The 12203-nt window shown below is 36.9% G+C and overlaps 1 protein-coding gene across 4 annotated transcripts in view; it reads right to left on the bottom strand.

Annotated features, from left to right (window-relative positions):
• The window catches only part of LOC129276659 (GRB10-interacting GYF protein 2-like), a 38647-nt gene extending 27850 nt beyond the window's left edge, over positions 1 to 10797 (bottom strand). For all 4 annotated transcript variants that reach the window (XM_054913049.2, XM_054913050.2, XM_054913052.2 and 1 more), the window contains exons 1-3: positions 10659 to 10797; positions 4958 to 5224; positions 3249 to 3354 (exon numbers count right to left, since the gene is read on the bottom strand). In XM_054913049.2, the coding sequence (XP_054769024.2) occupies positions 3249 to 3354; positions 4958 to 5200 (349 nt within the window). In that variant the 5' untranslated portion in view covers positions 5201 to 5224; positions 10659 to 10797. The remainder of the gene's footprint in view (positions 1 to 3248; positions 3355 to 4957; positions 5225 to 10658) is intronic.
• Positions 10798 to 12203: the final 1406 nt, after the last annotated feature.

Here is a 12203-nt window from a genome sequence, read left to right as displayed (position 1 = left end):
TTTTAGAATATTGCTCCAATAATTGCAATATTTTATTACAAATCAACATGAAGAAAACTGCTCCAGACTTGAAGTACTGATGGTTATATAGTAGTATGATGATGATGATGATGATGAAATGAAATTGATATTAATAATGGATGATAATAATACATATTTTATTGTTCAAAATAGAATTCAGTAACAGAAATGCTCCGAAAATTTATTTTGCCCATACCCTGTAGATCGTGAGCCCGGCAGCAACTTAGCAGCGCGACATCGGACGTTGCTCTATCCTTTAAAAAGGGAGTTCACCCCAGAGAAAAGTTTGTTGTAAAAACAAAAGAAAATATGATATAAAAAAGATATTGGTGGATCCATCAAAGATATTAGAATTTTAAGTTTTTGATTTGTGACGTCATATAGGCTACTGTACGAGCAGCTTTCCCATTATGTTGTGTGATATAAAATGCATAAATGGTTCATCATGGGTATTTTTTTTTCTTTCTGGAGCGGGTGTGAAATCATTAGTTTGTTGATATACTGAGGGTCCAATAAAAAAACATTTTCATTTTTTGAGGAGGCTACATTTCATTGATTTTTGTACTATAAGAAACATGGGGGAACTGCTTGCATCTGACGTCACAAATGCACCAAATGAAATTCCAATAGCTTTTTAAATATTTGATGGAATTTCCTCAAACCTTCAATATTTTTTTTTCATTACTTATTCTGTTATTGTTTCAATAAACTTTTTGTCAGGTCGAACTTCCCCTTTAATTCGTTGACCGCCAAACAGGTTAGAAGCAGCTCCCCTTTTCTAACATCTTTTGGTCTGATGCTGTCGGAGCTTGAACTCCCGATCTCCCGATTGTGAGGCGAACATGCTCCCATTGTCAGATTGTCGAACACACGATGGTTATTCAAAAATGCCAAATTTTAAAATAATACCTACATTATAATTATGATACTTGATTTTTTTTAATGATTTTTTTATGGCAGCCATCTTTGATTTCAAGATGGCTGCCATAAATTGGATGAACATTACTGGATTCGAAAGAAGTCTATGGAGATCACAGGGAAATCTCAGTTGTGGGCGATGCCGTCAAACTTAACACACGTGTAGAAAGCAACTCGGACGCCAAAAGAAAGCTTATTTTCTTCTCTTTTGACTGATAATACATATGTTTACTCACCATTATAATGTTGAACATCATTCAAACTTGGTAACCATATTGGAATTCAAAATAGCATCTATTTACTATGTTCTTTTCATTGATCAAGGATGCAAAGATCAAGTTTTTTTCCAAATTTAAAGTGTTACAGGCCATACGTAAGACTTGAGCAAATTATCTTTTAAGGCGACCATCTTGGATTTTAAGATGGCGGCTGTTTTGCTGCTGACCTGGAGGTCAAATTGCTGGGGGACGGCTATTTTTTAAATCAGTGCCTCAAAATACCCCTATATGCCAAATTTCAGTGTCGCCTATCATGTAAAACTCAAGAAAATGACATTTAATGATTTTTCATGGCGGCCATCTTGGATTTCAAAATGGCGGCCATTTTGCCGCCGACCAAATTGTCAAATTGCTGGGTGCCGGCAATATTTGAAATCAGTGCCTAAAAATACCCCTATATGCCAAATTTCAGTGTCACACGTCATGTAAAACTCAAGAAAATGACATTTAATGATTTTTCATGGCGGCAATCTTGGATTTCAAAATGGCGGCCGACCCGATGGTCAAATCACTTGGGGCTGGCAATATTTGAAATCAGCACCCCAAATTAAGCCTATATGCCAAATTTCAATACCGCAGTTCATATAAAACTCGAGAAAATGATTGCAATAATATATCATGGCGGCCATCTTGGATTTCAAGATGGCGGCCATTTTGCCGCCGGCCAAATGGTCAAATTGCTGGGGGCTGGCAATATTTGAAATCAGTGCCTAAAAATACCCCTATATGCCAAATTTCAGTGTCACACGTCAGGTAAAACTCATAAAAATGACATTAAAGATTTCTCATGGCGGCCATCTTGGATTTCAAAATGGCGGCCGACCCGATGGTCAAATCACTTGGGGCCGGCAATATTTGAAATCAGCAACCCGAATTAAGCCTATATGCCAAATTTCAATACCGCAGTTCATATAAAACTCGAAAAAATGATTGCAATAATATATCATGGCGGCCATCTTGGATTTTAAGATGGCGGCCATTTTGCCGCCGGCCAAATGGTCAAATTGCTGGGGGCCGGCAATATTTGAAATCAGTGCCTCAAAATACCCCTATATGCCAAATTTCAGTGTCACATGCCATGTAAAACTCAAGAAAATGACATTTAATGATTTTTCATGGCGGCCATCTTGGATTTCAAAATGGCGGCCGACCCGCTGGTCAAATCGCTTGGGGCCGGCAATTTTTGAAATCAGCGCCCAAAAATACCTCTGTATGCCAATTTTTACACTTTCTGCCAGATCCGAGCATCTTGGCCATTTTTTGTCACATAACCGCTCCACTAATGCACATGTGAGGTAGAACCAGAAATATAGCAGACATTCCATTGTAACTCGCATGACATTTATACAAAATTTCAACATTTTAAAGGCTAATTACTTGAAAATTTTATATTGCAGACCTGTTTTTCTTATTTTTTTCAATCAAAATATTGACAATACACATCGTCAAACAAAATTTGAATTTTCAGTCATTTTTGTATGAGATATTTCAATATGTTTGTATTGATGTGACATTATTGAAGAATCCTGACCTTACTGTATTTGACTGGAATGTCCTCAATAGATATTCATCAAATCAAATTTTCTGAAGTTGATTTTGAAACATCTGGAAATATGATGTTAAAATTTCATTTAACTCCTGACTTTCAATTTCGAGATAATTGCAGTTTGAAAATGTAACTCGTGTGACACAAGATTGTGACTCATGTGGCAAGCCATCAATTTGGATAAAAACTGAATCAATTATCATGATTTTAATTATATGGTAACATTTGCCAAATTTCATCCAAATGGAACATTTATGGTCAGTTGTATCCCACACACCTTAAACACAAAGGAATTTTAAAAGTCAAATTCTGATGGAAGATATTGAAACATGCAATAGAAAGCAACGTTTTTTTTCCCCCATTGACTTTTGTATTATAACTATATTAGTTTGAAGTTGGCAGCTTAAACAACTCTTTGGTTACCGCACTATCAAAAGAGAATAAATTCAAAACATGCATCAATTACGGAGATGGAATTGACTTACCTCTGCCTCTCCCCGTCCCCCTCCCCCTGGCAGGAGGGGGACCTGCTCCCCGGCCTCCTCTTAGTCTCATCACTGCTGCACTGTTCACACACTGAGATAAGTAGCGCTACAAATAAGGAAGAAAAAAAATGTCTATAAAGGCCATCCAAGTGATACAGAATGCACTGTTCACACTCTGTAGCATGGTAAAATGAAAAATAAAAATGAGTCAAACCTGTATATGAAGGCCACTTTAATAAGGAAAACAGAAAGAGTGTTCACTAGAGACTTTATTACAATATATACAGGTCCAAATGACCCTTAAAGTGATTGGTTAACATTGGTTTGACTTTTTAAAAATCTGAGCTAGAAGGTCACACTTGTCACCTGTGTCTGTGATATGTTACAAAAATGAAGCCCAGAAAAACTTGCGTTCGAAAATAATTATCTAGTGCTTCAAAAATTGAAATATAAAGTGACCGAAAACACCATCTTAATTTCATCCCATACACTTATATGTACTATTTAGGCGTCTATAAGACGCCTATTTACAAAATCGGGGTTTGCCTTGTAGTTTTAGCTTTTCATTCTCAATAATGGTTGTTTTCAGGGTTTATTAGTTCTAATACATGCACTTGTACACATGTTTCATCTTCAGACCTGCCAACCTCTGGGAATGAAAAACTGTATTCTGTGATACAAAAAACTGTATTTTCCCCTAAAAAAGTGTATTTCATAATAAAATGCTTGGCGCACTCGCCCATCACGGCGCTCAAGCTGCATGCAAGCTAAAATGCGCACTGCTCTTGCAGATGAAAAAAAAAACCATTGAAACTTGTGTATATCTCACCCTGGTTTTTACAAAATGATTGAAAAAAAAAAAAAGTTACCTGAAATTACATTGATCTAATAACCATATTTGTGTACGTTTTATGAAATAGAGACATATAGAGATGATTTTTCTCAATAAATTACGATTTTGTAAAAAAAAAAAATAAAAAAAAAAAAAACGTACTGCCGTATTTTGGTTGCAAAAACGTACTAAATACGGCTAAAAAGTACTGGTTGGCAGGTCTGCATCTTGGTTTGAGAATTTTTTAAATCGGCTGCTCACAAAGTTAAACAATACCTTTAAGACTTTTAAAAGTGTTGTTTTTGCCTTCAGTGTGAGCTCACTGATACATGACTTGACAGATCAATATCATTTTCACACAAACGTTAGTCAATAGCTGTAGCAATACTACTACCACAATACAAAATTATTCAATTCAATTGAATTTTAAAAAAATCATGATTGTTTGAAATAAGGTTAATGGGCACTTTGTGTGTGTGTGTTTACATACAAGAACATTTATACTAGATTGCACCTAGAGACGAAATGTAATTTGCAAGCATTCTTTTTTTTTTTCCATGTCATGCCATTCTCTAAGAATTTCTTGTCAGTAAGTATGAATTATTAATTCAAATGAACTTTGTAAATCGGCACATGTTTTGATTGTGGGTTACTTGACATCAACCGAATGCAGGGTTTAAATTAATGAAGGCCATGGTGTTTGATGACCTCCTGATCAGCCTCAATGTCCATTTCATGGGCCTTAGATATTTTGCCTGTTTTACATTTTTCACATATTTGTACTGTGATATAAGAATATCCCCTTTGAAAAGTGGCCTTTCCCTATTGACATGTAAGGCATGAGAACAAGATAATAGGGGCAAAATCTTATATCTACCTGTTCATCTTCTGTTAACGGTGTTAGCGTCATCGGAGTACGACATTCCTTCTGCAAGATGGACGAGAACTCTTCCAGCTCCGGGGGAGCCTTGTCTGTTTTCCGAAACAGCGCTAACATCTCTTCTCGACCATACCGATGCTCTGCCAGCTTGAACTGAGGGGACGGAGGAGGGGATGTTATTCCTGTCCCGCCAGAGAGGGCCCTAAGCCACTCTGGTCCAAAGTTCAGCATTTCAGACATATTGATGGATGGAGTTTCTTTCGTCTGTAAAGTATAAAACAATGCAAGGATATCTTTTGGTATTTCTTGTACATGTATGTACATCATTGTTACATGTGTATTAAAGGAGTTTATTTCCCTCTAGGAAGAGGGAGGGGTTCATGGAATGGTTCCATGACATTTGCTCTGGCGACGATTGCTCCGATGGAAAATCTGCACATTAAACCTAATTCTCCCGGGGGGGGGGGGGCCATTATGGCCCCCCCCCTCGACAATTTTTGCGATATATCTGCTGCGCAAAATTTTTTGACCTCGCCGCTCACTGACTTTTTACTTTCAAGTCTCGCGCAAATTTTGAGACCAAATTTGTGACGCCCGGGTACGCGGTTACGACATTACGCAACATTATGTAAGTGCATGTCAGACCCAAAATTGCTCATAAACGTGATTTCATGTACAAATCCAATGCAAATTGTGTATTTGGCCAAAATTCATAAATGTATCATTATTTCTACTTTTAATGATCAAACTGAATTAATTTTGCCTTGTTTATGATTAGAATTAAGTCTGGAACGATTTCCATTGAAAAAACAATAAAAAACAAAAAGTAAAAAAACAAGGAAATACATAAGAAATTTAAAAAACAATAAAATACATAAGAAATCGGTCTTGGTACCAGAATTTTTTTCATTCACAATTGTTAGGAATGCTATAAAGAATATTTTCACCAAAAAATAGCATTCTAGGAGCTTTATTTAGTGAATCAGAGCAAAAAGTATGATTTCATGAATAAATTAGCATAATTAATTCATATAAAATAAAAATATATGAATTCAGTGAAATTTACCAATGCAACTGTGTAGATTACGTCATTCTCTACCATCATGCAAATTTTCGTTGTGATCGCGCAATCCACGGCTGAGATCTTAAGGGGGGGCCATAATGGCCCCCCCCCCGGAATGACAAGAATCAGAATACCCCGGGAGATTGAGGGTTAAGCCCAACATAATATACTAAATAAACCATACATGTAATCCTAATCTTTGCATTATTTTGAACCAAAAAATCTAATTACAATCCTAACTCTAACCGTATGCCCTCTGAGATATGAAGTCCGGAGCAAAAGTCGCAGGAGCAAATGTCATGTCATCAATGGAACAGATTGTGATTGACTTTCTCTGACAACTGTAAAAAGAGCAACTGAAATCCTTGTATTCTTTTGGCATTTAATAAAATGATAAGAGAAAATCACTATTTGATTCATGAAACACTCTGCTGTTCATTACAAATTAACTTTTATACTGAACCCATTGGTAACTACAGTATAGGGAAAGGGGAAGGGGAGGGGCTATTTTGGACATCTGAGGATAAGGGCTACATGAAGTATAAATACAGGGCATGTAAAGTAAAACATTCATTGTCAGAAATAATTTCTTTAAATCAGAAACCATGAAGTGTTTCAGTTTTCTCGCAATGATTGGCTCATCATGCGAGCGGAACATTGCGCAACTGCTTTCCATGACAATTGCAAGATGGTGGCATGTTCCCACATGCTCCTCATTGCTTCCAATGCTTCAGTGTTTGTTTCTTTTCAGATATATCTACATGTACATGTGTTCTGATGACATTTAAATCTAGATCTATGTAGTTTTATTCATGTTAATTTTTATAATTATGTTTGTTAACTATTAACCGGTGATGGGAGAACCTTTAATAGGAACTAGTGTCCCACAGTGACAAATTGTGTACAACGGATAGCGGAGCGTTCAACGCTAGCGGGCGTATACATTTTGCTTATTACATGACGTCATCCAGCCACTGCCGAGAGCCAATTTATGAATGAAAATATAGTAAGCAGGCGCAGTGCAAGCCTTCCATTTCCCCACACAGTATTCCACCAAAACAAGTGTGCAATTCTCTATCACCTCGTACCAAAATCGACCTAGAATTTCACTTTCCTATATTTTATATGAATCATGAAAGGTATTCTCGGAGGATCTATTTTCTCACCGATACCGCACAGGTAAGCGAATTTCGATTACTTCTTGCTTTTCCGTCAAAATCTTACGAATAAGCGTCGATATGGCATCGTGTTCGTTGGAATTTGTAGAGTCTATCGCAAGGTGCACAAAGTCAATTGGCTTCCGGGTTTCGGAGCGTCGCGTGAATATGCATGAAATTGCAGTTTCGATAATTTCCGATCAATACCGGAGCAATCCGATCACGAACCAAGACCATTTCCCGCGTACACTGGGACTGGATATCGTTATCGCTATCGATACTTCCGCACGCAGTCCGAAGGAATTATTTTGGCGACCACATAGTCATGACGTGATCTGCGCGATTGACCAATCAGCGGTCTCCGAATCGCTGTGCGGAGACGATCTATCCGTTGTACACAGTCTATGGACGATTTGTCACTGTGTGTCCTTTTGGCTATCTATCCCTGACCATCGGTCAATGGGTCTTTCAATATTCTTGTATTTGCAATGATTTTTTATTCCTTTTGCCAGAAAAAATAAATAAAATAAACAAAGTATTTTAAAATAAGTACCTCACATTAGCAATTGATATTTACTCTTCAAATACCTCATGGCGAGATGAAAAGCCAAGCGTTATGGAGAGAAACTTTAAATTTGCAAATGATTTTTATTTACCAAATAATGCCTCCATTTTAGTCTGGATCCCTCATGAGCATGATGAGAGCCATCCCCCACCCTAGTCTTGAGGACTCCATGATGATGTCTTTTAAAAAAAATTTGACATATACTTCTTCATCATTGGAGTCTTGAATCCCCTCCCATATATGCATAAGAGAGACATGTAAACAAAGATAGATTTCCCTAGAAAATTCATCATTTTTATTAAAAATCACGTAAATGATCGTGATTTTATTATTCTCCACACCTTGCTACGCCTAATGCATGAGAAGGTTTTAAAAAAAAATTTCTATTAAAATGTGAAAAATAAAGGTTTCTTACCAGACCGATGTCGTGTAGATCCCTCGATCCGTGATTATAACTAATTATTTATAATCACGTAATGAATTTTATTATTTGTAAAATAATAATTTTTATCTATAAATTGTTCTTCAAAACGGCATCGCTAACCGGATGTACGTCATACGTAAGCGGTTCAAGGGACGACCCTATTGTATTTGCGTTGTGTACATTTGGATCGAGGGATCTACACGACATCGTTCTGGTAAGAAACCTTTATTTTCACATTTTAATTGAAATTTTTTTTTTAAACCTTCTCATGCATTAGGCGTTGGAAGGTGTGGAGAATAATAAAATCACGATCATTTACGTGATTTTTAATAATAAAAGATGGATTTCCTAGGGAAATCCATCTTTGTTTACATGTCTCTCTTATATGCATATATGGGAGGGTATACAAGACTCCAATGATGAAGAAGTATATGTCAAATTTTTTTTAAGACATCATCATGGAGTCCTCGAGACTACCCCCACCTAGCCTGGAGGCGTCTTGGGAGTAAAAATTATTTACTACGTGCGCTTACTCCCAATGACGCCTGGCACGGGAAGGCATTGGGCCACACGAAGGAGAGTTTTTGGAGAAAACAATGTTGCTCCAAAATACTTGATTTGTTTAACTTGCTAGCCACACACTTATGTACATGGACAACAAGTTCAAATCCCCCCATTACGTACATTTATTTATATAAATAGATATATAGATATCAAATAAATATTTATTAGCTAATGGAAGTATTTTACAATTCACGATATTCATCAGCCGATTGATTTTTTTTTTTTTAATTGGCACTGCTCATGATATCGTCGCCCGATCTTATACGCGTTTTGTAACTAGGCTACAAACAAAGAAGGAAAATGGCGACAAGATCATCGGTGAGTATCTGCTCATCTTCTTACATAATTTTTCTTAATATTTCTAATATTTATCGTTTTTAAGTATAAATAAATGTACGTAATGGGGGGATTTGAACTTGTTGTCCATGTACCATGTACAGTGTGTGGCTAGCAAGTTAAACAAATCAAGTATTTTGGAGCAACATTGCTTTCTCCCAAAACTCTCCTTTGTGTGGCCCAATGCCTTCCCGTGCCAGGCGTCATTGGGAGTAAGCGTACGTAGTAAACACTCATTCATAACCTTGTTCTCAGTTTACATCTCCATGTGTGGCAAAATAAGGGTGGCAATTTTGGCTTATTTTCTTTTATTCTAGTATGGGACAAATGCTTGATTTTCTTACACTGTCAGTTTCCAATATAGCTACATGTATTAATCATATAACTTGGCTCTTATGTAAATTTGATTCTTTAAATTATTTTTTCTGAATTAAAAATAGAGATTGAAAAATGAAAATTTTCTTGCCGTATTACTTTCCACCAATAGAAAAAAATATGCAAAAAATTCAAGTTTTTGAGCGCTCTGGTGAATACAAAAAATATTCCCAAGTTACTAATGGAGATAAATTGCAACTGTATGGAAATTAGTAATTTTGGTCAGGAAAGTGATATTTTAATGACTTTTTAAAGTGTGTGCTCAATACAGCATTGGCGTACCATAGTCCTACATGTACCTGTACTGTAGATTCTCCACAGGCAGGATGGTTGCAGTGAACAAGTGGTAGTAAATAATTTTTACTCCCAAGACGCCTCCAGGCTACCCCCACCCCCAGGCGATGTTGCTCTTCGAAACAATGTGACACCAAAATAACAATGCAGTGCAAAGTGGATTGTGTTCATGAAGCTTCATATTGACGCACCAAATAATACAAAAATATATATGCAACTGCAAGCATTCATATAGGCCCCCCCCCCCCCTAGAATTTTTTTTTTCCGAACACTTGAGTTCTGGTATTCATTTAGTTAATACAACTAGCAGCAACAGTGCAAGACACTGAAGACAGCTAAATGTTTTAGACTTGATTGATATCCTCAAATGTATGCAAACATCACAAAACTAAACTAAAAAAAAGAAACATTGAACATGATGCACAAACACAAACAAACAAACATTGACAATGACTGACCAATCTATTTATTTTTATTTCATTTTCAATTTCTGTTCACATCAATGATCATGTTTTAAAACTTTTAGGCAAATATATTCGAAGCTCAGAAAAATCTACTTTATTTCCCCCCTAAAAACAATGCATGTCAGTGCCACTGCCTTTTTTGTGAACTCAGTTCAGCATGCAGCAGTTGCTGTGCATGTGCAGCAGTGCAATAGTGAACCGGCTTCTGTCCAACGGCCAACCCCCCTTTGCCAACGAATCCAATCTGGGCTGTGTGTGCGTGGGAGGCAATGCAGGAAATCTACATGCAGAGCCTATGTACCGTACTGGAGGCAAGGCAATACATGTGTGCGTGTGTTGCTGTGCGCCCGAACCCCGGTTGTTTTCCTCATTCCAAAGCTAATTCCTTCATTATTCAGAACATTTAAGATAAATCAAACATAATTGCATAAGAACTCATATTCTCGCCTAACATACCTCACGTTTGAATACCGAAGAGTGTTAGCGACGGCCTCAGAAACCGTAAAAACAGAAGGTCAGGAACGAAGATTTGCGGCGTAGATATCACCAACATTCAAGATGGCTACAGCAGTATTATGCTAATGTTGTGTCACGTGACCCTTATCCGGTGTGCGGTGTGTCCTCCGACATTCGAAGAGGGGGATAAACGAGTTAAGTGGGGCTGGGAGAAATAACTTTGTTAATTGTCTTCATTATGACACTAAGTACGATTATTAAGTTAAACATTATTTACTTAGTTGAAAATGAAGTTTGTTCCAGAACAACTCGAGAATTATATAGTCCATTTTTTGTGTTATACATGTACTATGAATGGAGGGGGGGGGGGGCGTAGGGTGGGGTGAAGCAGCCACGCCCCGAATTGGAGTAAAAAAAAATAAGGGGGAGAAAGGTGAGAAAATAAAGAGAGATAGATAGATAGATAAATGGTTTATTGATAAAAACACATCATTGCGACAAAGCCGAATTGCGATGAGTTTACAAAGGTACAGATCGAGGCATTACATAAACCTCATATAATACAAAAAAAAGGAAATATAGTTCAAAAATATATCACATAATCATATATTCATAATTTCATACAAAGAGAATACATTTTGAACACAATTTAGAAATATATATAATATGAGTTCAGTTTAAAAAAAATTATCATATGAAATCAGAGAAGGATAACAAAGAATATGCATGTAGATGGAGAGAAAAAAAGTAGGTGAAGAAGGAAAGGAAGAGAAATAAGAGAAGAGAAAAGGTGAAAAGGGAAAAAAGGATACAAAAGAAAAAGGAAGGATGGAAGATGAATCACACAGACAGAAATGTTGATAATTTTATACAAACAAAGAACTGATCCATATATGACAATGATATATGAAGATAGAAGAGGAAAAAGGGTAACAATAAGGGCCTGGAAAGGAAAAAATGAATTGGCAATAATAACAAAGTTTTGACAAATAATATTGACTAGTTTATCGACGAATTTCAGGTCGCGCTTCGCTTGGCATAATTAGTTATATAGTTATATAGGCATCACGATTAGGATGATATCGATGATTCAGGAAAAATATAAGCAACTAAAATTGAATTGCAATTTATTGTAATGCTTGCATTTGAATAATATAGTGCCATTGCAAATATACGCAATGATGCAACCAGACTCTGCGGGACCGGTCAGGGCCGTCGCTCAAGGGGCCGGGGGGAGGTGGGTGTGACACCCCCCCCCCACTACTCGATCTGGATATCGTCGGTAAATCTGCGGGACCGTCGGGGAAAATGAACTTAAGAAATAAAGGAGAAGAGAAGAAAAAAGAAAGAACAGAAAGAAGGAAAGAGGAAGAAGGATCAAGAGAGAGAGAGAGGAAAAAAAATAAAAGCAGGGACTGTTGGACCGAGGCCTGTCTGAAAATGATAAACTATCAGGTCTTCCAGGCTGTTCCAACACCCTCATGTAGCGACGGTGATAAGAAGGTCCCGGTTTTAGGTCTAAATCGCCTTAAAAAAAACCCGTGC

The sequence above is a fragment of the Lytechinus pictus genome, chromosome 14 (genome assembly GCF_037042905.1).
Source record: "Lytechinus pictus isolate F3 Inbred chromosome 14, Lp3.0, whole genome shotgun sequence".
Taxonomy (NCBI): domain Eukaryota; kingdom Metazoa; phylum Echinodermata; class Echinoidea; order Temnopleuroida; family Toxopneustidae; genus Lytechinus; species Lytechinus pictus.
Note: the sequence above shows the minus strand (reverse complement) of the source record. Positions and strands in the feature narration are given on the sequence as shown.